This window comes from Scomber japonicus, chromosome 4 (assembly GCF_027409825.1).
Source record: "Scomber japonicus isolate fScoJap1 chromosome 4, fScoJap1.pri, whole genome shotgun sequence".
Taxonomy (NCBI): domain Eukaryota; kingdom Metazoa; phylum Chordata; class Actinopteri; order Scombriformes; family Scombridae; genus Scomber; species Scomber japonicus.
This window is the reverse complement of record NC_070581.1, coordinates 20964704-20991517: the sequence shown is the minus strand read 5'-3', so window position 1 is coordinate 20991517 and position 26814 is coordinate 20964704. Positions and strand designations below refer to the sequence as shown.

General features: G+C 40.6%; 1 protein-coding gene across 1 annotated transcript in view; it reads right to left on the bottom strand.

The window, feature by feature from the left end:
• LOC128357607 (sterile alpha motif domain-containing protein 10-like) overlaps nt 1-26814 on the bottom strand; it is a 52901-nt gene that overhangs the window by 12762 nt on the left and 13325 nt on the right. Inside the window, exons 3-4 of the mRNA XM_053317972.1 lie at nt 11593-11777; nt 179-347 (exon numbers count right to left, since the gene is read on the bottom strand). Of these exons, the coding sequence (XP_053173947.1) occupies nt 179-347; nt 11593-11777 (354 nt within the window). The remainder of the gene's footprint in view (nt 1-178; nt 348-11592; nt 11778-26814) is intronic.

Sequence of the window (26814 nt, the reverse complement as noted above, 5' to 3'; positions counted from 1 at the left end):
CCACAGAAGCATCACTGTTGTGCTTATTAATAGGAGCAGGGGTCAATGAACAAGGTCAAGCAACACCTTCTTCAAGACTTTGTCATTTGTGCACTATAAATTGTTGCAAAGATGAAAATTTGAATTACATCAAAGAAAGCCCAATTAGACAATTTCATATATTTGCATCTTACAGTACCTGTAATCGCATGATGGGAGAAGGCCTCTACATAGGTCAGGTAGTTGTGAGGGCAGTGTTTCTTAAGCCACTTGCAGACGTCCTGCTGAGTCCACAGCACCACAGGTTTGGACAGGCTAGAAAGCGTCGGACTGGTGTGATACACAGTAAAGGCTTCACCCGGTCGCAACTGAAACACACAAGAAGCAGAGGATTTTTATTGCTTTTTAAGAAGATAATCACCTTGTAATTGCTCAGGCTTACTTAATTATGCAACATGCTGGATTTTCTCAGTAATGTGAAATTAGCTGAGATGATGCATCGTAATGCCACAGTTTGCAGCAAAATCCCTTCTGGAAGTCTAGTAAATCACAAAGAAAATGTGCAGAGTGCACATAAAGTCATTTAATGGAAAGCAGCTTATTAAGGGTCTATACAGTATTGTGTGGCCTGCAGTATTATATTTCTCATTTATCACCGATACTCTACGTTAAGCCAAAAATGTAAATGTTTCCTTTAACCACTGCTCTTATTTGCATATGAAATTATTAGCAAAAACAATCAAATATATTTAAATTAGCTTGAATGTTACCCAAATTAACTGGGAACACAAGGTTTAAAAGCTTGCAGGCACTGAAGGGCAAACAGATATTTTTCACCTTTCAACCCCAATTTAGAGAGAAGGATGCAAAGCCGCTATTTCCTCAGCATCACCATATTTTCTCTTACATTATTCTAATTATGTGCAGAGTGGCAATTCATCCCATTGTCAACAACATATCTTGATACAGTAATTACATTCCATGTATTATTTCTCCCAGCATGGGCACTGACAGGGAGGTTGGTGGCTGGTATGGTTTGTGTCTGGGGGTAAGTTTTCTTGACAGCAGCACCTTCATTATACAGTCAGCCCAGCATTAGTGTGATTCTGTCATCTTTATGTTTCCGTTACATGAAAAGACATCTCTTCTCCTCTCATATTCAATTTCTCTCTCTCTCTCGCTTTCTCTCTCTCTCTCTCTCTCTCTCTCGCTCGCTCGCTCTCGCTCTCGCTCTCTCGCTCCTTTAAAGACCTTCTCCTGACCCCGAAAGTTGAGACAGCCAGCTTTTCTTTGTGTGTCACGGCCATGTGCGGGGAATTATTATGGACATTAATAAAGTCACAACCAGTTTATATGGGCAGAAAAGCACAACCATCTCCCTTGTCCCCTCAGCTCTCTGTCTCTGCCTTTCTCTTGTGTGACTTACTCTCATATCTAATCCATTCATTCATGCTCTGACTGAGCCAACTCTACAACAAAGGCTTTGGCTGATTTTCAACAGAAAAACACAGAACTGCTGCCAAACGTTCCACTCCATAACTGACTGCATTTAATGGGATTATGTATGCTGAAATGTCATACACACAAATGCAACTTGCATGCCCAATACACAATGTTCCCCCTGTCGCTTATTCATTAATGACACAAAGAAAAGCTCACATAGCACCTTCACATTTCAATATACTTTAAAAAAGACACAGGTTCATAACTATTTACATATTTACCAGCCGCTGTAATGAGATCTCCCATCAATTTAAGCACCAATCAGCCCTATCAAGTTCTGGCTGGTCAACTTGCTCAGTGTGTTTTGCTTTGTAGGCCTTAATTGAAAACAACTCCATTTCTCCGCTCCAGTGTGTTTGCTCTTTTCCTAATTACACACATACTTCTACCCAGACTCAATGGAGCACTGAAGCCATTTTAATAACCCAAATTTATTGCTCACCCCATCATTAATTGAGATTGAGTTGGGAAAGGTGTGGAAATGCTCGCTATTCTGCATGATTTAGTATGGACAAGAGAGGGTAAAAATGCTCCCTTATCTTTGGATGGCCATTACATCAGCCTGCAGTGAAGCAGTAAGCATGCTGATTTAGTCCCATATCATCTTTACAATCCTCATATTGACATGGCCAAGTAAATATTGCAGTGAGTGGGGGCAAGGGCCTGGACAATCATTAAGTATAATAAATTTAACATGGCAAATCGATCTTTAAATCAAGTCAAAGGCAACAGAACCTGTTGTTTGTTCGCTCAAGACCAACTACAAAGGCCATAATCCTCTCACCTGCATGGATTCATGGAAAAATACATTTTAAGGGATGGTGAGTTTATTTTGAGTGAGTTTACAGTATTTTGGGCTGTACAATCCAGGTTAAACTGCTGGTAATTGCAGGGGAACTGTAAGTCATCTCACTTTGAATTATTTTCTTAGCTTCAAGTGGGAAAAGAGACAGATGAGTCGAGGTAATAGGATAGAATAGCACATGTTATGTTTTTGTTTTTTCAATGTTTATTAATACGACTTTAATTATTAACAACACTTTAATAGGCGATATGTTACATTTTTACATGGAATTGTGTTAAACAAAAAAAGGGTTACATTAAAATGATGTGCTTGTACACAGTAATGGGCAGCCCACATCAGCACACATGTCTTGATGTGCACCATCCAGAGTTGATACTCCCACTGTCCTGTTTCTCAACATGGATGTGCCTCAACTGGTCAGAGAAGCAATGGATTTCTCATAGCCACCCCATGGATCAACACATCTCAGCTACTGTACTGTGACTACTTCTTCTGTCTATAGTGTGTGTGCGTCAACTGACATGTGTACTGCCATGTGCGTTGCACTTGAAAGTGAAGAGGAGAACAAGAGCAGATTTCCCTGCGGGCTCGACAACCCATAACGTTGATACATAAATCAACACTATCAAATACAACAGTTAGAGATTCGGATGGCAGGTTCATTATAATCCAGGGAACTGTTTATGAGTAAATAAATTTGAAAAAATAGTGTATATGCTTCCAAAAAGATGACCCAACAATCTGTAATAACTTATCTTTAATAGCGGCTTCACTACAGGGGCACTAAATCACCACAGAACAAATAAAATGTCCTTGAAACCCACTGAGGGATCATTTTAGAGGTTTTGATAGTCCCAACAGCAAATCCTATGAACAGATACAGATCTTTGTGTATAAAGTTGTAATGATAAATCATTTAATCTTTCATGACTCACATTTATTTGACTGTGCAATGTATGTCATGAAAAACTAAATAAACTACAAAGAAGATAAAGAAAAATGACAGACTGATAGACAGGATAGAACAAAGACAGACAAAGAAAGACAAAAAGGAGGAGAAAGCATTGCGGGGGGGGGGGGGGGTACTCTATGTGAGTAATGGCCTTCATCATCAAGAAGCTGACAGAAGGGAAATGGAATGATAGCTCCCCATCATCCCTGCTTCTTTCTTTTTCCTCCCTCGCTCTTCTCATCCATCAGAGTGTATCTCCTCTGGCCAGTTCTCTGTTGTCCCTGTTCACCCTTTACTAGCTCCCCCACTCCTCCTGAGACCTACTTCTGTCCAGCGGGAGGAGCTCCCTCATTCATTACGTGCAGGAGAGGAGGGGAGGAAATGGAGCTGAGGGGAAGTGGAGGCATATAGGCAAAGTGAAAACTGTATATGGAGCGGAAGTCTAACGAGAGATGGACGATCGGAAGATAGAGAGGAGGATTATAAAGAGGGGGAAGGTGCATGCATTGATACATTGCAGTCAGCACCAAAAAGGCTTGGATAGTGAGCCAAAGTCAACTGTATTTAATTGTTCAATTCTTACAAATTGGATTTAAAATGTTTTAAAAATTAGTAGAAGCCCACGCTGAATTTGAAAAAAAACAAACAAAAAAACAAAAACAAATGCGAAAGCAGAAATTACAGACAATTAACTTTAAAGGAAAATATTGACATTTTAAAAAATATGATATATTATATATAATATATATATATCAGAGGACCAATATCACTTTTATATCCATAGCCTGAAGCTACAGCCAGCAGCCAGTTAGCTTTGCTTAGCTTAGCGTAAAGATCAAAGGTTGGAAACAAGGGGGAACAGCTAGCCTGGCACCATTCAAAAGTAACAAAATATGCATCTGCAGCTCTAAAAAAATGATGTCTAATTAATTAACACCTCATTATAACTCCTCATTGCACTTGGCCAAGATATAGTCTGGCACATAACTTTACAACCTTATAAACCATGACTTCTCATTTTCACACTTTAATTTTTCTACTGATTAAACGATGTGAGTGTTAATTTGTAAGCTTTAAAGGTGCTAGTAGGAGGATTTTGTTAGCTAGGCTATTGCCCCTTTTAATAGTAGGCCAAGATAGCCAGCTGCGGGCTCCAGCTTGATGTTTAACATTCAAATATGAAAGTGGAATCAATTTCCTCATGTACCTTTTAACAAGCAAGCAAATACTGTGTAGTTCAGGATGTGCAGGATGAATGAAAGTCAAATACACGGTGCTAGTGGAGATCACACAACAATGCCAGTATTAACTAATATTAATGGAAATCCACACCTAGATGAATTGTGGTGTCTAAATCATTTTATTTTTAGGCTTCACTATATATCCAACATGCTCTGTCTAGTTATTGCCCATATTCCTGCTTCCTTACATCCCTCTTCCCTTTCTTACACACGCTGACTTTCTGCTGTGTACCTCTCCATTGATCATTCCGTTTGTTTCCTCGAACAGCTTATTTATTTGTCCTTCCCTGCTTACTTTGTTCTATCATGTCTCTAACCCCCCCGCCCCCTCCCCACACTTGCTCCTCATAAATTTTATCCTCTGCCTGCCTGACACCCTTCCTCCCTCCCTTTCTCGTTTCCTCCTTTCGATCTTTCTTCTGCCTTGACTTCTGAGCACCGAGCTACTTTCTGTCCTGTCTCTTACTGTAGCTGAATCTGGGATTAGCCCAAAGTCAGGGGAGCGTGAGGAATCCTTAAAATTCACTCTTTGTGACCGATAACACCTCTTGTCCAATGTTTGCCTCTGTCTTTGCCCCTTCAGACCCTGCCTCAGATTGATCAATGATGCTATGCCAATTAGCAGTCAAAATCCGAACCATGTGTGTACTTGCGTACATATTTGACTGAGTGAATCAAGGCTTTATTGTATGCTTGTCATGTACTGCAGCTCACACCTACCTTCCCCTCTCTGCTCTGCATCTCCTCTTGCTGTCACTTCATCTCTCTGCAGGATACTAAACACTCTTCTTCTATTTTCCTATGCTCTCCTGTCTGACCTAACACCCATCTCTTTCTATCTCCCTACCTAGTGTACCTATCTATCTCTTTCTTTGCTGTTGTAACAGAATCTGATCCTCAATCTGCCGTTTCAATCCCAAAGACCATGACAGATCCTGACACATGATCTGTCATATCTCCCTCATGCCTCTCTCCCCAACTTCTCATTTCATCTTTTCCTTCATTTCTCTCTTCTCAGTAGTGCCAAATCCTCGCCTTTGTCCCTGGCAGTTTCTATTGCATCATGTAGCACCCTGTGTCTCCTGCTGCTCACTCTAGCCCTGCACATAGTGTATGGGTGTTTGAGATTCTCAAAATGTTTATATGTGAGAATTTGTGAGTGTCTACTCGACTGTTCCAGAGAAAGTGTGTGTGTGTACGTGAGTGAGTGAGTGAGTGTGCGTGAACTGTCAACCTCTGTTAGCTTCGTATAGCTCTGCCTTTGGCTGTCCGCAGGACTCGGAGTGTGTAAATGTCTGGTGAGCGGGCTCTCAGTGGGAGGACAAAGGGCCAGATGGGATTTTCACAAAGCTCTCTATTTAGCATGAGTCAAACATGTGTCTCAGACAAAGCAACACATCACTGAGTGGCAGAGCAAGGACAATGCAGGCTAAAGCATTTCTGCCTCACTGCCCTGCAGCTCTCATATTTTTCTCTTTCCACTGTGTCTTTTAAATCTCCACTGTCCACTGCATTATCACTACACCAGCCAACAGCAGCCACCAAGATAACGCCTTCAGCATTTTCTGATCTGGTGCCCCTATTGGCAGCATGACAGCAAAATAGGTTGTTTATCAGTCCCTTGCAAGATGACACAAAAAGGATTCATAAAGGTATTCTCTGACTTGCCACCTCTACGAAGATTGGTCAAGTTTAAGCAAATTAAACTTCTTGGTTAAGGGTTAGGTTGTGGTCATGGTTACAAGAGACAAACTGTTGCAAGGAGACATGATGCCAACCGCCTCCGGGATCAAAGTCAGACACTTTGTACACTCAACAATCCAGCTGACCTCTTCTTTCATGGCGGTATAAAGACATCACATTACTTCTGCCTTCTGAGTCTGAGAGAGGGCAATCATTATTTACATAACAAGAGGTTGTTTGTCAGGAAAACATAAGTTGTTTTAAATTACACACCATCAATGCAGTAGTTTTTTCTGATAATATACTATAGCATCCACTGCTCACACTGATCGGCACTAATAAGAATTGGCCAAACTCGAAATCAGTGAAACAAAACACAATTTTAGGATACTGACTTCTATAAAAAGAAAATATAAAAAGTGATCCACTTAGGTTATGGTGTTCTAATGATGGTTGCTAACAATGACAAAGTTAACATACTGATGTTAAGGAGGTATAATGTCTGACTTACTTCAGCATGTTACCATGCTCACATTTCCTGATTAGCACTTAACTGAAAGTACAACTGACTCTTATTTGTTTTGCTGGTATTCGATCATAAAACAAAGTAATGGACAATTGAATGACTAAAGTGATTACAATTTATCCTGAGGGGTGCATCAATGTCTGCATATCATGATAATCTAATAATTATCAAGACATTTTACTAAAGTGTCAATCTCTGGGGAATATGAATGTCTGTACAGTACGCCAAATAATCTGGACCTAAGTAGTAGACCAACTGACAGACATTATCATCCACAGAAAAGAAAATCACAGATGAATGCAGCAATATTTCATATACCAATATACCAGCAATATACCTACATTATACCATATGCATATAGCCTCATACTGTCTAAAAGCAGATTTCAGGTCAGTATCTGGGCACAAAATAACAATATAAGCTATACTCATAAGATATTACATATTGTATGCATGATGGTGAATAAAGTGCAGTGATGGCACAGAGCAATACACTGAAATGTTGATGTCACTGCAATTGTGAGACTATTTTAATGGTATTGTTCGAATAGCATTGCCAAAGCACACAAGCAGAACAATCACAACAACATTAGCTCGACTGGAGACAACCATCCTAAAAATTTAAGTAGTATCTTTACGTTTCCCTGGAATGGAGTGGTCAAGGTTAGAAGGTTTTGTGTAGTATATTTGTGTGGTATCTCTCCATTGGTTGACTGCTTTGTGTTGGTGTCAGCTCAGAAGGTCAGCCACTGTGTTTTGTAATGAGGAGGGCAAAATAATCACAGAGTGGTCTTTCTCATTCACCCACCCCACATGTCAAATTGGTGAATAAAGGCTTTACTTTCTGGAACAGGCTTGGTCCTGATACAGGAAAAAAGGGCATAGTGGCTGCTGTTACTCCAAAAATTGTGTCTCTATTATTCCAACTATTCCCCAGTCTCGTCTAAAGGTTCACCCACAAGCTGTGCGTCAGACAGCAAAATGAGCTGTCCACATCACCCCTCCCTTTACCCCATCTGGCTATCCAAACAACAGCCAATTCAAGGATGGCACAGAAGGTGTGCAAACTACACAGTGACTCATTATTTGGAAAAATCACATTACTAGATAGGCTTGCTTACAAGTTCACCTGCAGCAACGTAACAACATAAATGAGTATATAACCTCTGTTTTAACAACATTATATCACGTTTTCAGTGCAAAATAATTTGCAACTATTTGATACTTTTTTCAAAAAATGTTTTAAAAGATTAAACAAGTATCAAAAGAGTTGCAGATGAATTTACTGTTAATTGACTAAAGACCTTGTTGGTCAGTACTGCAAACGCTTTGATGTTAGGAGCATGTTTGGTGAGTCAGGTTTATGTAAGCAAGAATACCAATCTAAGATTTCTGTTCTCCCTACCTGCTGTCACTATTTCTTGTCTCACCCGACTGTCTGGTCTGCATCAACGTGTGTGTGTGTGTGTGTGTGTGTGTGTGTGTGTGTGTGTGTGTGAGAGAGAGAGGGAGAGAGAGAGAGAGAGAGAGAGAGAGAGAGAGAGAGAGAGAGAGAGAGAGAGAGAGAGAGAGAGAGAGAGAGACAGAGAGAGAGAGAGACAGAGAGACAGAGAGAGAAGGATGGGAGTTTGTGGAGTGCATAATGTGTTATATTAGCTTTGTTAAACAGATAAGGAAGATTCCCTAGGCCCCACCTTATACACAAAAGCTGAGCTGTGTTTCACTTTACTGGCTCCCTCATTAGAGATGATGTGTGCACAACCAGAGTAATGGAGAATAATCTAATCATCACTCCTGAGAGAACTGGACACACAAACACCAATCCACACAGCTCTCCCTCTTTCACACACACACATACACACACACACACACACAGGCATGTGCATATCCATACAATACACAAAGATGCTTGAAATTACCGATGCACAAATGGGCACTGAAGGATTGTGAATGCACACACACAAACACACACACACAAACTGTCAGACACACACTGTCACACGCACACACACACACACACACACACACACACACACACACACACACACACACACACACACACACACACACACACACACACACACACACACCAGAGAGAGCTGGACTACTCTCCCATTTGTTGAATAATGCATAAAGAGGCTTGTTGCCACAAGGAAATGATAAGCCTTACTTCTCATGGTATAGAGGAGGTTTAATTATCCAGTCTGTGTAATCACATAGAAACAGCTTCCCACTCGTCTTTTATTAAGCCTTTTATAGCTATTATAGCTGAGGGGCCACTCTTATGAATTATTGAACACTCTTGCAGTGCATATGTACATCTTAAAGCCTCACAGTTGCAAACTTTCTTAAAGGAAATGGGAAGACTAAACAAATGACCTCCACTGGGCTATCAGCTCTCTTTCATGTAGGAAGCAGGAGCCAAAAAAGGAGGCTGTTGTGTCATATGCTGTTTTAGGTCAAACACAGGCGGAATGCCTTAAAATAGATTTTTTTCCTGTATGTTTTGCCTCTCTCTGGTGCTGCACAGATGGGTTTCCATTTTGCACAAGAGCGATGTGTGAAAGTAAATGATGCTCTGGTTGCTATGCTTACATTATACAGCTGAGACATTGGGCCACCCTGCAGACTGCCTGCATTCCTCACCAACAGCAATCAGCACTGAAATGAGTTTCATATCCTCTGTGTATACCAGTCAGTTCTGTTAAAGCTGATGCTGAGCTGAAAAACAAATCTCAGAACTAAATGAGAATTTCGGGCATATAGGACATAGGAAAAGTAGTATTCATTGTGTATTTCTGTATTAGAAAGCACACTTTCCATGCAGTATGGGCTCCTTTGTACGAACAAGCACTGTTACGTCACAAGCAGTGAGGTAACAGTTCTTGTACCTCTCCTCTGTTATATAACCAGTTTGTCTCTGGTGGTGTCTACCAAAGGCTCAGGTGAGACCAGACACCATTATGTACAAGATAAAACAATTAGACTTCCTGCTTCCTCTAATATTTGACAGTTGAGCACTGTAGCTATTGCACTAATGTGCTCTCTTGTCTGTCTGATGAGAACAGTTTCTCTGCTCCAGTGTATGTATGGCTTTTCCCTCCATGTCAGTACAGCTTCATGTACCACTCTCTCTGTCTCTCATACAGCTATAAAGGCTGCTTTGAATATAAGTAAGTTTTATACACTACCAGTAAATTTACACAAGACAATATCAAATTACAAAGCTCCCCTGAAGGGAAATAATATTTTCTTAACTAAGCTACCTAGGGAAAAAAAGTTCAAACTACTTCATTAAAATGTTTGACTGTGATGTAATTTAATACAAAATTAGAGAAGTGAACCAACCTATTAATTATAATTCTGTTATAACATACAATTTTGAATGTTGTAGGTGAAATAAAGAGCCAGAGATGGTTTATGTTGCAAGGCAGCTGGATTTGCAAGATCACGCATGAATCCATCTTGTCAGGCTTGACCAATCAGAATCCTAGAACTACTGGCATCTACAGGCGTGGTATATTGAGAAATGATAGTCCATGATGGACGGTGATAGAAAGATGGTTCATCTAATCACCTGCAAAGTATTTTTTTGCTCTAAACAGTTTCTAAGGACAGCTTCTCAGATGGTTTTGTGTGATAAACCATGTATCTACAATATCCACACAGATACTTACATTTATGTTTTATCTTTGCATGCAGGAATAAAATGAAATTCAAATTTGGCTTACATTTTTACACAGAATGAGGAGTGTCTATTTTGTCTCATATCATTTACAATAAAATAGTGCTTTGATTGGAAGTAGGAATAGGAAGGAATATCTTAATGGCCAGTATGAACAGTATACTAGAAAAGACTACAGTATACAGTATGAGGAATGATTACAGCAACCAAAGCCTCTTTCAGTGTTACACCTAATATATGCACACCTAATGATGTAAAGACATTGATGATCCATTTAAAAGACACATGGGAAACCTTTGATTGCTTTGAATGGTTCTAAAAAGTTGATTAGTTGATAAGGATAAAAAAATATATACCTATCCTATCCCAACCTACCCAAAATGTGATTATTGTTAAATTCCTTCTTCTTAGACTGTGGCAAAAAAAAGAGTGGAGAAAAAGCAATATTTTCTTTTCCAACGCCACTATTGGCACTTTTCCACTATACAGTTCTAGCACTACTCGGCTTGACTCGACACGGTACCAGGAACGACCTTTTCCATTACTATGGTACCTACTGAACGTGCCTACAAAACTTTGTTTTATACATGACACAAACACATAAACAATGGAGGACATGGAGGCGATGGTGTACTTGTTGCTGTATGTGGCTTTTTGTCAAAGGCAAAGCAAGAAAATTGAGCCGTATGGCTGTAACGCTGTTGCCGGTATTTCAAAATGCTGGGTTTGATTCTTGTGTGGGACGGCTCATGACTTTTCCAGTGACGACACTCTGACCAATCAGTGGCCGGCAGTCTGTTGACGTCACATTTAGTATTGGCTCAGCTCGCTTGGAATCTCGGCAGAGCAAAGTACTAGGCACCAGGTACTATCCCTAATGGAAATGCAAAAAAAGTGGAGTCGAGCCAAGTCAAGCTGAGTAGTGCTAGAACTGTATAATGGAAAAGCGCTGTATGATTGCCCAGTGGCTGGAATTTGTTCCTTTTCAAGATTCCAAAATCACTGACAGATTATGCACACAGCATTTCACAGTAGATTGCTTCACCAGTGAAACCAAGAAGGCCTCAGAAGTTTTCTGTTTGTTACGGTCCAATCTTCCAAATTCTAAGCAGAACCCTTCTTGCCTGAAACATGTTATTTCAACGCAGGATTTTTTCACAAAAACTCATTTGAAAGTTATTCACATGCAGTCAAAACAGTCAAACTGATGTCTTCATACCTGAATGCCCTCTGTGCCGGGCTGCTGCAGTAGTTTTACTGTGCGTGTGTGTGCTGTTTTTTGGCCGCGGCCATCGTGCCAGGTCAGGTTGCTGCCTCCGGCACGGCGCGGCAGCTGGTAACTCAGCTCCTCAGCAGACACCGTGTGCTCCAGGGAGGCACGGCAAAAGCTGAAGCTGGACGCCGCTGAGAGGCCAGAAAAGAAGAGCAGGAAGAGACAAAAACAGAGAGCGATTAGCAGAGGGAGAAGACAGATAAGTGCTCACTTTGTTTTGTCTTTGTTTAAGAGGTTTGCATAGCCTACACATTGTCTATGAACCAAGCAACAGGAACAAAAAAAAACTACAAAATAAATGATTGATAATCCTCTAAGAGCTTAACAGGCTGCATTCACTCCAGATTACACACTTTGAGTACTGACTATCATACAGTTACAAACAGATGGCTGTTTGGTAATGGTGGTGGGCACCAGAGCTACTCCAATGTGATCTCCAATTATACTGAGTGCATATTCTCAGAGGCAGCGCATCATTTTTGGAATTGTGTCTCTCCTGCTAGATTAGTCCTTGATTATTTAAATCCTACATCATGAATATTTGATGTTTTTTCCTTCCTTCCTAACCTCTGTATATTCTTCCCTCCTTTCCTCTCAAGATTGCGTTAGTTGCAAGACAATTCCAGTGAAGCAGACAAGTTGTCAATGGATGATCAGAGGGCAGTTCTGGAGCTTCAGGGCATCTTCTGCTGTTTACATCGAGTTGAACAGGCTACTGTACTGCGCTTGGTCATCAGTGGCAGTGGATTTATTTTTACCAGGGCAATTGCTCCCCTTACCTTGGCACTAATTCATTAGTAATGCAAGTGATAAAAGAGAATACTACTGCACATCAGCCAGACATCAGAAAGAAGACAGCGGAAGGAAATGCTCAATGGAGTGTGTGAGGGACACACCTGGTTATGGTTGGCTTTCTGCAGTTTCCTCATTTTTTTAAACATTGTGAAAATATGGAGAAGAAAAAGATACATCTCACAGTTAAGGTAAAACTGTGGTGAAGAAGGAATAGTAGTACAGATACACTTCAAATATACTTGAATTGAAAATTTGGTGGGGGATAAAATCAGATGATTAAATACATATATACTATATGTATATGTACTGTATGTAAAGCTCCAATTTCCTATGGTAACTGGTTTCCAAATTTTGAAATCCATGGTTTCATGTAGTTATGTAGTGTAAACCTAGTCATTGAGACAGAACTGCTGATGATAGAGCTAAAAGTAGAAGGAAGGCATACTCGATGTTGCATTCATTACTTTTTAATATGAAAAAACTCTCTTTACAACAGAACAATGTCAGAACATTCTGAGAGAAAAGCCTCATTTCATCACCCATGAATAACTTCTTAATTTCTTTTCCTCTCTCCTCAGACTCCTTGGGGACCAGATTTAAAAAAAATAAAAAATAAAAAATTAAGGAGAGATTGGATTTATTTGAAGTATATCAAGTTATGTAAGGACTTAACAATATGTTCATCCATTTGTCCATTTATTATACAGCTTTCTTAAGGTAAGTTTTATATTTCCATACCTCTTACTAAGAAAGTGAGTTGAATAGGCATGATGATATAACTAAGATGTATGCTGTAAAAACTTAATGGAAGCAAAAAAACTAACAAAAAACAAGTAAAACAAGAAGAAACCTGCCATTTCCTCCACCAACATGGGCAAACAAGTCTTCCTGGATTTCCATTTTTGAATTGTACAACAGGCTTGTGAGAGCTGCTGGTTGACAACTGATGCTTGTGGGAACCACCTGGTTGCAGATAAAGGTGGGGGGTGGGAGATGAACACTTTTTCTCAACCCAGAAGTCTATTCAAGTGAGCAGCGGTGAAAAAGAAAAAAAATCCCTGTCAGGAATCACTGATGTGTAACCTTTTGTGCCTCTCTCCCTTCGTATACCGCTTTCTCTCTCTGCTCCTGTCTCGTGCTTCACCCCTGCTGCTTTCCTGCTTCCTATATTTTACTACTTCTGTACCTTCTTAAACAGCAGCATCTTCCTCGTTTCCCTCTAAGGGCCTTTCTCTGTCTCTTTCTAGCTGGCATGTTTTTGGGGTCGTCGGGACAAACCGAGCCTTGCCCTTATGTAATTACTGCCAGTCAGACTGAGGAGGAGGAGACAGGAGGAAGGAATGTGGGAAGCTAAGCGCCTTGCAGCCCTAAAGACCTGCCAATCCCATAGAAAAGAGACAAGGGAGAAAAGTGCAAAAGCAAGACAGACAAGAGAGAGGGCGCAAGACAGAAAAGGAGCAGTGCTGTAAATTAACACTAGATCCATGCAAACTGACAGTAAACTGATCAAACTGTATCAAGATAAAAGAGCTCAGCAAAGAGGCGGGGAGACATGTTAATAGACCATGAAACAACTTCATTTCATGGAGGTGCTAAAGACAGAGTTTTCCAATTATTACACAGACACCCCCCTACACTATATAGACACAACTTTTAAAAGATGAAGAAGTGCAGCATCGTGACTTCCAAGGTCCACTGAAATTTCAATCTCTGCCATATCACCAGACCGCATCACCTCCCAACAGTCATAAAACGAAGACAAAACGCTCATTCTGCAAGCTTTAATGGATTTGGTCAACTTAACCTCTTGGCTTGGGATATAGCTGAGAATTTAAAATCAGCAATTAAATATCCATACTTTCTAACAGATGTGTCTTTTTACACTGACATTGCAACATATTCAAAAGTCGCAAAGGTTTAAGATGTGCAAATATATTTCAAATAAACCTAAATGAGAGGATTTAGCTATGGACAGTTCAGTGTCTTCAAATGAACCATCCTTACCATTCAGCTGTAGGGGTTATCTGTCACCGTTCTTTGTCTGTCTCAACACGCATTTGATCAGCCTGGACATGCGCCAAATCTCCTCTGTCATATTCATCACCAACGGGTGTTGTATTATCTCTCGCTGCCCTTGCTGATGACTTTTATCACCTCCAGTTGAGGGAGGGGAGAGAAGACGCAGGATGATGGAGGGTGGATGGAAGCAGGCGGGATGAAAAGCGAAAAGCATGATATGTGTATTATGAGTTACAGTCAGTGAATGAAAATGCTCAGTGATGTGGTGCATTTTTAAAAGCTTAGAAATCTGTAACTTTAGCTTGACACACAGAGAAAAGGGAAGAGGGAATGAACTGCTGGAGGTACAGACTGCCAAAATCAAGGGCAAAGTGTCAGACAGGTGTTTTGTGTGCGTGTGTCTGTTCAGAGGGTAGGTAGGTCAATACGACTCAGCCCAGTGAAGTGTAACCTCATATCACCTCCTCTTGACTGAACAGCATATCTGCTGTACAAAGTGGCTGCTAAATCTCAGAGGTATTCCCTTTTGAAAAGGTAATTAAGCTGTTAGGTACGGCACCCTGGAAGGTCGTTCCAAGCCAAATCCCTCAATAGATTAACATGGCATCACTGGACATTACTTATTTGACTCCAAAAGAGAGTATCTAAATTAGTCTGTGTGGACTATTTTGCTGTGTGGGCTTTTTTATAAGAGTTTGATTTTTGAATAACCTTGGCACCAACTTCAGGGTGCTTCAGTGTGTGTGTGTGTGTGTGTGTGTGTGTGTGTGTGTGTGTGTGTGTGTGTGTGTGTTCACCTCATCCTTTCACATGAAGGAAGAGGCAAGTGGTCTGGCTAATCCACCTTATTTCAAGCATCACAGGGAGGGTGCGGTGGTGTATTTCAGCAGCATGATATTGGCATCAGCTCTCTCCCTACCAAGCACCTCTTATTCAACTCAGTGATAAAATTTCTATTTGCCGTACAAGTTTTATACGAAAGACGAAAGAAAGAAAAAAATCACTGTCATCCTCATTCGCCTGTAATCGGCAAGGGGGTGAAACTTCATCATGAAGTGATTTCATGCCTGTGTAACGCGTTAAACCTGAGTCCTAAATATAACATCCAACAGCGCAATACTACCAACTCTGTGTATGTCTAATACACCTACCAATGATCCAGATTTGTTGGTATGTTGAGGGGAAAAGCAAGGGGCTATTTACAACTCTACCACTCCAACAGACCTGGTCTTAACCCAGGAAAGAGCCATGAAATTACTCCGTTTTCAAAGAGCACAGGGGGGGATCTGGTTGCAGTTTCAATAATAAATATAAAACCCAGGACCCCAGGTTTTTTCCCCATGATGCATTGCAGTCTATTATCCACTCTGACATGAGACATTGTTGCAGAGGCTGGGGCTGAGGTTTACATTTCACAAACTATCAGTGTCATGGGGACACACAGATAGGAAAATAGGAGTAAAGAATGGACATCCACAACACAGGCTGATTGAAGATAACAACACACCGACTCTCATTAAGACACGGACGACAGAAATGCCAACAAAATCTGTGCCTATGAATGTGTGTGTCAGCAAATGCTTGCATGCTCATGCATACATGAGTGTGACTTGCAATGCCAGCACGAGGACTTGCACATCCACACATCTGTATAATCCCTGTCTGCTTCGTTTGGGCCAGTGGATCTGAATAAAGCTGCAGAGAGTCTGCATATGCAGCCATGTGGATGGAGGCTGAATTCTGGATTCAAACTGCAGGGTAATTATGGCTTGAAATGCACAGCGTAACCCAGAACACAGGTGGAGTTGGCATTTCTGTTATGATTCTGCTAGTCACAAGCCCCATCTGCACCCTGAGCAGAGAACACAGGCTGGTCTGAAAAATACCAGCCAGGTCAAACTTGGCTTTCTCTCTTTAGGAAAATGCTGTGAAGAAACAGTGTAGGAAAGTGGTAGGTCGAGCAGCATTGAGGACAGGATGACTTTGATTCTCTAACTCTCCCCTCTCTGGCCCCCACCACACTTCCGCAGAGACAGACAGAACTATTGATTATCCATCACTGTGTCAGAGAACATACAATTATAGATCACTTTAGATAAAACACACACACAGACAGGCACACACAGTCAACCTAACTCTCCCACCAGAGGCCACTGGCTGTCATATTCAGTCCAGCTGAAAGGATCTCAACTCATACGACATGGTCATGCCCTTTTAAGAGGATGAAGAAATGAAGCCCAGGGTAAATGTAGGAACAGAAAGACAGAGAAATTGGCAAGATGACAAGTCACAAAAGAGAGAATAGATGGAAAAATTAAGCTTCAGAGCGGGGCATTAATATTAATTGCATCAGGAAATGAAGAAGAAAGAAGGAGGGAAACGCTGAGGAGATGAGTTTATGAAGATCATATGATTGTCTGTTGTTTCTCCCCTTCACAGCCAAGACCTTGTATGATGACACGGCGGGACAGATTAAATCTCACTGACAATCGATAATTTAGAGCGAATGTCAGATGAGAGGAGAAGGAGGAGTGGGATGAGGTCAAGTAATAGGATGTGAGGTGTGATCAGGCTTGATTAAACTGAGAGAAAGATAAAAGCAATGAGTTCCTTTACATGTGCAACAGTACACTGGTTAGCTAGTGTTTTGGTTTGTGGAGTATGTTGTTTATTTATTGTGTATATTCTGGTTTGAGAGACCTGTATATGCAAGCTGATAGACAGATGCTACTCTGATAGAAAACAGAATACTGCAAAACCCTTTGTACAGGTTTCTGATTATTTTCTGCCATGTGTGAAACTGTATCAACACAAATTACAGAGTAATAGTGAAACCACAAATATGATGAGAAATGATGCAACAATGGCTATACAAATTGAAATGAAAGTGAAACTCTTACTCCTTTAATGCTGTCAGCATTCAGGTGTCTGCATTTAATGCTGTCTGTCTCTACACTGTGCAAAGAAAGATCATTCTTTATTTCACAACTAAATCAAGTAAAGTGGTAAATGCAGCAGAGGTCCTGCTTATGGTTATGATTATGTATATAAGGATTTAACCAGATTTCTCATGTTCCATGTACGTTATATCTAGATTAATAAGATAGTAAAGACTGGAAAACAAATGTGCATGTATATTTAATGTTTCTCTTTATGAGATCTTTCAGCAAAACACTTAAATGTCAGCCTCCAGTCAAAACCATGTTTTTCTTCTTCTTCCTTCAGTTAGATGATTGAGCTTCACTGTGCAGAATGATGGAAGTTCAGAATTTGACACAGGAAGGATGGATCACAATCAGCTGTTGAAGAATAAAGTTTCTCTGAGCCCATCCTAAATCTGAGTTTAATGCGTGTACCAACAGTATGTGCCCAGTTTGTGACATTACAACTATCGAGCCAATCAAGGGTGTGCATACAACCTACGCAAGTGTGATGTGGAAACCTGAAACCTTCAGTGCACATACACTGAGAAGTCGGAGATACGTTGTGTCATTGAATGATGAATCATTGACTCAGGATTTTTGGATGAGGGAGAAGGAGAGGTCATTTTAAGATTTTTTAACAAAGTAACAGAACATTTTTGGTGGAAAAAACATGTCAGATACAATTTATTATTTCAATGAAATGACTGTGTGTTCGAAAACAGTGTTTGGAGGGAGTCTCTAAGGAAAGCAATATCTCCACATGTAATGTAACTCAATCCCCTTCTGTATTTTCACAAGATTTGAAAGAAGCAAAATATTAGAGAATTGGGGATTTAGATAACACTGCTACAAGCTACTGCACTCATATCATGTAATCCAACTACTGACACTGTGCTCTCGTCCACATACAGAAGAGCAACACAAGCTCCAGTTAGCTGCATTTGCATAATGAATCCATAGCATAATCATCATAGTGGATCTAAGAAAAAATAACGCATCAGTGTTTTTCTAACGAAGCATTAAGTGCCGGAGATCCTCAAGGGCAAACACTATCTGTGTGAATCTGCATGCTCTTGTTTATGACTTATTGAATTATCATTCAATATATCACCCAAACTGGTGGAGTAATCTGATGATTAATCTGTCCACACAGCTAATAGACTGTTATCATTCACAACTCATGAAAAACTTTGACAAATCTAACCAAATTTGCCTATATTAGACTCAGATGGCATCAAATTGGATAGAATATGAAATGTGTAAAATGATATTAAAAAGGTCAAGCAGAAAGCACATAACCTTCTGCATGTTTAAACAGTTGTAAATTTCATGCTAGTGCTATCCACGAGCAGGCAATCTAAAGGTTAGGCTAAATTGTATTTGATCTGATTGGTTGGACAATTTAGTACTGTGAAAGGTCAAATGTTTAACTATTAACTGATCACACTAAAGATCACACTAAATTTTACATTTACACTTGCAGATTCACAATTCAAGATTACAAATGTTTCAGAGTGGTAAAAGTGAGAGAATGGCACCATTGTGTTCTTCTGAATTACTGTCATTATAGCTGTCACATAAGAATAAGATTATTCTCTAGCTTTCAAACCTAAATGTACTCTGTGATCTAAAATGTCTTCACAGTTTGTCTGTCATGAAAACTGTCCTCTTCTCTATTCTACTGGAAAGAATCCCAAATGAAAGGGAAATAAAATGAACAGAAGCACATACAGTAACTTCTCAGCTTAGACAAGATTGGCTTGTTAAATATTTAGTGTTTGTTTACAGCTGTTCCCCTGAGTGGCAAAGTGTACTGTCTGAGTGGATTAACGGATGTTTGTGTACAAAATATTAAAGCTCTGAAATACTCCATTTCCATCTTAACTTACCATCACATCCCTGACAACGGCACATACAGAATTTAACAGCAAGATATTAGTAATTTAGCAGGTTACAACAAAAATGTCTGCAGGCAATGTAATATCAAAATGCTAAACTTTTCATTTGAAGTGCAATTTAAGCAAATCATTTGGAACCAAGAGCCATAAGCCAGATGGTCTGCTAATGAACTCTAAAGTGATTCAACCAATCAACACAAATTTTTACCATTATGTTTCTTTTTCCTTCTGAACTTGAATCAACGACACAGTTTACAAATGCAGTTAAAAAATGTGGTATGCTAGTTCATTGACTTCACAACACAAATACCTTCAGTGATAGCCTGGAAGGCCGTCCGGCAGGGATCCACCACACTCTGTGGGCTGACCATACAAAAACCAGCTCTCACATGATATCTCTTTGTCCATAAGTAGCTGACCGCCATCTGCAGAGGTTAAACTGAACCCAGAAGAGTCTGTGTACAACATCACACTCATACATGCACAAACCAGCCAACAGTGATGAGAGCTTAGTTCATTGTGCCTGTCACATGTGGTCTGTAAATCAATGCAGTGCACTCACACTGTGGCTCAGTGAGAGACAGGGATATGGAGGGGTTCAGCACTCAATACTTTATTGAGTGTCCTTAAGCCATGACTATGACACAAGTACTCTACTTTGCTCCTGTATGTCAATGTTTGTAGACCTCTGTGACATACAGTATTAGAGTAAAAATGTCTGACCAATGTAGCGTGGAAAAAAATAACAACTGGTCGATAATACATATGTATACACACACACACACACACACACACACACACACACACACACATACACACACACACACACACACACACAAACAAACACAAAGGTTATTGAGCACCAAAGGGTTTGCAAACAATGAAGTGAATAAATGACCGTTAGTTGATAATCTGCTCTACACACCATCCGTGCTTCCACACAAAGAGACCAGGATGAGGGGATAAAGGAAGATAAAGAGGAATGAAAAAGAGGAGGAAATAGGCTTATAGAATGGGCGGAGGGCTGGTGGAAAAAAAAAGAAGATAAAAGTTAATACTCCACAGAAGCTGAGAGGTAAACAGAGCGAGGGAAAAGAGTGTACAGGAGAGAGAGAGAGAGAGACAGACAGAAAGAGAGAGAGAGTGAGAGGGGAAAAGTGCCAATGAATTTGAAGCTATGATAGATGGAGACAGCAAGAAAATAGCAGACAAGGAGTTAGTTTGTCGATTCGTAAACAGCATGAATGATCAGAAACAGCAACTCGGTGGCAGCGGTGGTAGGAGTGTAGGAGTGGAGCGGGTGGTGGTGGTGGTGGTGGTGGTGGTACTACTTCTGTCAGCCAACTGAAATATAACTCAGAGCTTTGAAGTTCTTAAAGTTTGTTGTGCTCCCGTGCGATTTGATCCAGGAGGCTGCTTATAATCTTTCCCTGAGGGGAGGCAACAGAGAGAATGAAAGAGGAAGAAAGGTGGGTAGAAGATGCAAAGGTTGTGGCAGGGCACCGCACAGGAAGGCTTAGGCAATACTGCTGAGAGAGGTGAGTCGAGAATTGCAGCACCACCACTGGCAAAAACGATCAAACGGGGAGATCAAATAACACTGCTCTATTTCCGCTCATACACGTTGCAAAGACGATTTCAACAAGCAACAGAAGATGTCAACTTTGCCAGCACACTCTACTTCCTTTTTAAGTGTGCGGTTTAAGCTTGATAAAGATGAAACATGATTTTCCCAGCAGCTGTGGCAGCAGCAGGTGTCTTTAGTGGGACAGTGAATTGTATGTGTGCACAATACAGTCAGCCATGTTTGCAACAAGCCCTTCAGGAGCTTCCTTGTTTTTCAGTCTAACAGCGAGACAAATTAGCTCACACCTGGGGGCACTCGCCCATTCTCCTTGTCTCTGCATCCACTCTCTGCAACCCCACCTGTCTCTGTGGGTCTCCACTACATGCTGTGCTGATTGGGGGTCTGTCTCACCCAGCTTAATTGCCATGTTATCAGCTCCACTCCACTCCACACTGCCACTTCGCCTGGGCCTTTCAGTCAGATGGACATGCCAATTACTTCTCCTCCACACACACACAGACACACACACACACTCGCTTTTGCTCGCTCGCATGGTTTCCTGAGGCTGTGCTGTCAGGTTACATAGCAGACAGCAGCTGGTACAAAGCGGGCAGTTTGGGATGAAACAGGGAAGAGAATCAAAGCTCTTTGTAGAACTTATGCACACACGCAGACAAATACACACATCAGTACACATAAAGTCCCGGCAGGAGCTTCTTGTCCGGGCCGAGAGATCCCAAGGGAACCTAGCTACTTTCCTTTCCCTCAGATCCTTTACTCTCTAAATACACACACACACTCACACACACACTCTGTTTCATTCATCCTCTTTTTCTTACCCTGCCTCACTACTTATTTACTTATGGGTTTTTTTTACCTTTAAAATAATAGTTCCACATTTTGGGAAATACACTTATTTTTTTCTATCTTGCCAAGAATTAGATGAGATGATCCGTACCATTGTCTGTATGTGAAGCAAGAGCCAGCAGGGGACCTACGGTGGCCGAGACCCGCCATAGCTGCAATAAAAGTAACGCTGCAAACAAAAACAAACGGTGCTGCAAATAAAAAGAAACGCTGCTGCAAATAAAAGAAACGCTGCAAATAAAAAGACACACCGCAGCAAACAAAAAAACGCTGCAAATAAAAACAAACGCCGCTGCAAATAAAAGAAACACCGCAGCAAACAAAAAAAAAAAACACCGCAGCATATAATAAAAAAAAACGATGCAAATAAAAAAAGACACAAGGGAAGTGGATTACCGGGGACTGTTTTTGCCGAAACACCGGAAGAAGAAACAACAACAACAGGACTACGAATTGGAAAACGAACTAGAAAGTAAGTGAAAATGGTAGTGTTTGAGGGTGACTTTCAAGTCACTGACTTGTCTGTTTCAGCCAACATGGGGATGAGGATCGGAACTGCAGACACTTAAAACACGCTGTTCCGCCTACGGGACGGGTCGGAGGTTGGGAGGTAGCCACAAGTCCTTCTGAATGTTTTAAACACCAACCCTTAAACATATTTATTCATGCCGTACATTGTTAGCAAGCATAGGTTGCCCTGATTCATTCAAGACCACTCACGAATTATATTGGTTGCTCACAGCCGTAATAGTATTCAGCCACTCAGCTAAAGTAAAAACAGCTATAATCTCTACATACCTTCAAAGTCTTCCCTTTATCCACAACGATCATCTTATGACTCAGGACTTTCTGTACAGCTCGCCGAGTATCCATTCTTGTGAAATATGAAATCCGTTTCCATAACATCGAAATACTTTCCTCAATATGTCCATGTATTTAGTCCAACACGTAACGTAATAACACAAATAACAAACCATATACGGTCCCTTTTACGTCTTTTCCTGACCTACACGTACAAGCAACAACTTCTTCCGGTGTTTCGGCAAAAACAGTCCCCGGTAATCCACTTCCGTTGTGTCTTTTTTTATTTGCATCGTTTTTTTATTATATGCTGCGGTGTTTCTTTTATTTGCAGCGGCGTTTGTTTTTATTTGCAGCGTTTTTTTTTGTTTGCTGCGGTGTGTCTTTTTATTTGCAGCGTTTCTTTTATATGCAGCAGCGTTTCTTTTTATTTGCAGCAGCGTTTGTTTTTATTTGCAGCTATGGCGGGTCTCGGCCACCGTAGGTGACTCACTTAACTCAGCAGAAAGAGTGAAGGAAGGTGGAAACAGCTAATCTGGCTGTGTTCAAAGATAAAAATAAAAATCTTTAACCTAATCTTTTGGGTCATGCTAGAAAATAATAAGTGTCATCTAAACATGTCAGAAGTCAAAAGTGTTAGTTGCTCCAAACACCCACACTCAAAGGTGGGGTGAAAAACTGTCCATCATAGAGAAAGACAATAATAATTTAAATATGGGGATAGCAGTTTACGCTTTCAAAAAGTCTAATCTGGACTTGATTGTACACCTAAAATTGACTGAAATATTGACTTAGATTAAAAAGCTATTCAATCATCTGACAAGCCCTGATGGTAGAATATACTGGTCCCTTAACCCTACCAGCACGTCCATCGCTCAATATTTGGCATTAAACTTATAGTTTAACAGTTATATGCTGGAACTATTTCTTTGCAGGTGTAATGACTTCCTGAAGTCTTGTCACCACTGTGATGTTCAGATTAGCATATAGGTTGATTTTTTTCCTTTGAAAACATCCAGATTAACTTTTTCCTTTATGCTTTAATAAGATCATCTATTCGATTCTCATCTAACTTGCAAAAATGTGAATAAGCATATTTCTCAAAATCTACTGGTTCTAACAATGTTTTGTCATCCTGGCCTAACAGCCATCCTGCTATCATTTGATCAACATGAAATTGATCAAGAATTATCTTGGTACCAAATTTATTTTTTTTATTTTAATTGAGTCACACATCAAGAAAGAAATTGTTGCTGAGAAAAGAATGGCTGGTCCCAGCTTCTCAAATGTAAGGATTTGTTGCTTTTCTCAGCTGTACATCACTGAAGATTGAATATACCTTGTTTTGCTCTTTTTTTAAACAGCAATTTAAAGGTGGGGTCTTTAGAAATTGTCATGGTATGTCCCAATTTCACATTTTTATTGACTCAAAAAACCCCTCCAAGATTCATCAATAATGAAAATATATATATCTAATATGAAGCACACAAATAACATTTATATCTTATTTTAAATAGAATCAGCATCTAATAAATATTTCAGTGCCTCTTTCTCAGTGAATGTGATCACACAACATTCTCACTTATTACTAAATGCACCATCCAAAGCTACGAAAATAAATCTCAAATCAAATTTAAAAAACTCAAATTGTTACAGTAAAGGTCATTAATAAGTAAGTCATTAGTAATTAGGTGATGAAGAAATTTTCCTTATCAGTTTTCTGTGGGTAATACACCACAGAACTCCATCAATGTCAAGTTTTCAAACACTATCAGCTCTGTGATAACTCCCGTAATGTTGACTTCTAAATGACACCAGATGTTTCGTAGACAGCACTATGAAGTAGAGACTGCCCCAGGCTCTTCTTACAGAGACACCGATTAATCAACCTCAGTGTTTGTGTGTGAGCATTTATCGGTCTGTGTGTGCTTGTTAAGGCTGACACTGCAACCTCTCATGGTGTGTGTCACCACTTTTTCTGTAATTCACTTCCAACATTGCAATGCCAAGCCAGCTCTCATTCCTCCTCTCTCTCTCTCTCTCTCTCTCTCTCTCTCTCTCTCTCTCTCTCTCTCTCTCTCTCTCTCTCTCTCTCTCTCTCTCTCTCTCTCTCTCTCTCTCTCTCTCTCTCTCTCTCTCTCTCTCTCTCTCTCTCTCTCTCTCGCACTCCACTGAACCATTTCCTTATTATCACCCAGCTACTCAGGACGTCACAGACAATCACACACATGTACAGACACACACACAAACTTAAACACACTCCAATTATTCCGCAGACACATCACGTTAACAATGGAGCATTAATAGCACATGCGTGAGCAATCCCATTTTCTCTCTTTTTCTCTTTCTATCACTCTCTCTCCCTTTCTCTCTCTCTCTTTCTCTCTCTCACACACACACACACACACACACACACACACGTCTGTGCCATTACATCTACTCATATCAATGCGTTGGCTGATTCTGGGCCATTTTCACTTTAGATGAGGGAGGACAAGAGAGAAGAGCTAATTATTTCACTTTCAGTCAAATTAAGTGCACCTCGAGCCCATCCCACCCCAGATCTCCCAGTGCAGTGACAGTGCTTTTCACTGCTGTCACCCATTATGAAAACCTCTCTAACAGTTATAGAAGTTTAAGAAAATCTGTTTCATCTCTGGTTGTCCATTTTGAAAAGATTTTCCTCCATCTATTGAAGACACAGAGTTTCTTGCAAACTTAATACGTGACTTGTGTCAGTTCTGATTCCCAGCTGAAAATCTTCCTATGTGCCGCAGTCGGTGTGGCATGCATATATGTTGCTTGAGCTTTGTGTGTAGAAGTCTGTGTCTAAGTGTGTGTGTGTGTGCGTGTGTGTGCGTGTGTGTGTTCATTCCTGCCAAGATCCAAAGCCTGCAGAGCACCAGTGACCTGATATGTAGGGCGAGACCGAAACGCTGGGATGACAGCTTAGAGCCCGCCCCCACTAACTCTGAGTGACAGCCTTGTAACCTCGTCTGCCTCCTGCAACAATAGTTTGGTCTTGCTTCCAATTTAACGTCTGTCATTCCTAGCTCAATGTAACAACTATGTCTGGGTCAAATTCTGTAAAAGCAACACAACCAGACTTAAGAACAAGACAAAACCAAATGAAGTGGAAAAAGAGAGAATATATGTTTTTAGGGCGCTATATTAGGGCAGCTGTGACAAACTGATGGCTGTGTATTTCTTAAAGCTACTGTCAAAATCTTCAAAAGTCTTATATTGCTCCGGGTGCTTGTGCGGAGTCAAAAAACATGGCTGTTTTTTCTGTCTTTTAGTCCTACAGCTTTTATGACCAATACAGAACTTAGGCAAGCACATCCCACTACCTCTGCCTCTATCTCCCACTCTCACGGGGCAAATCCCTCCTAATCTAGGGATAAGGTACAACAGCCGCATGTCTCAGTGGATTTCAACAAAATCAGGTCAAAAGGGTGCAGAGAGGCAAAAGAGCATTATTGCACACAGAGTGCACAGAGTCACAGTCAGATTTCTCACCAGACAAAAGGTAAGGATTAAGATAACCACAAATCCAAAGAAAGCTAGTGTAAAAAGAAAAATGATGAGGGAATCCAAGAAGAAGAGCACAAATTGAGTTTAGGCGTCAGCTACATGTGCTCGATTGATTTTGGGAGATTCGAAAGCAAGAAGCACATCAAACTAAAATGTTTTCTGCGTGTGTCTCAAATAGGATCTGTAGAGATAGGATCTGTGTGGAGTCTGGCATCAGAGCTCTAATCACTGAGAGTGAATCATTTAATAGCAAGTCAGAAAGGGGCACATGAGGTAGTGGGTTACATTTAGGCTGAAAGGGATCTCTTCTGTTCAGCCTCCGGGACATTTTCTGGGCTGTGACATTAAGAAAATCAGAGTCAGAGTCAGCTCTCATTTGTAGACGAAAATCAGACGCACACAAACAGAAAATAGCATGTCACGTTAAACTACTGACACATATCCATGTAGTTTGAATACATTATATATATCTGCAATATGTATTCACCATGGTGTGAGCCATTTCTTGATAATGCCATATGGCTTTTATGTATCTCTGCCAGGGCTTCCCTTGGGCTCAGTGAGTGTGGCAGGGAAAAGGGAAAAGTTTGTGAAGTGAAAATCTCACATGTTCAATGAGCATGCAAAGGATTGTTGGACTGACGTGATTGGGGAGGAGCTTTCTTTTTAAAGTGACTCCAGAGAGATACCATCGGGGAGATGACAAGAGAAAGAAGAGAGAGAAAAATAACAGAAAAATAAGAGGACGAGATAGTCACAGTGG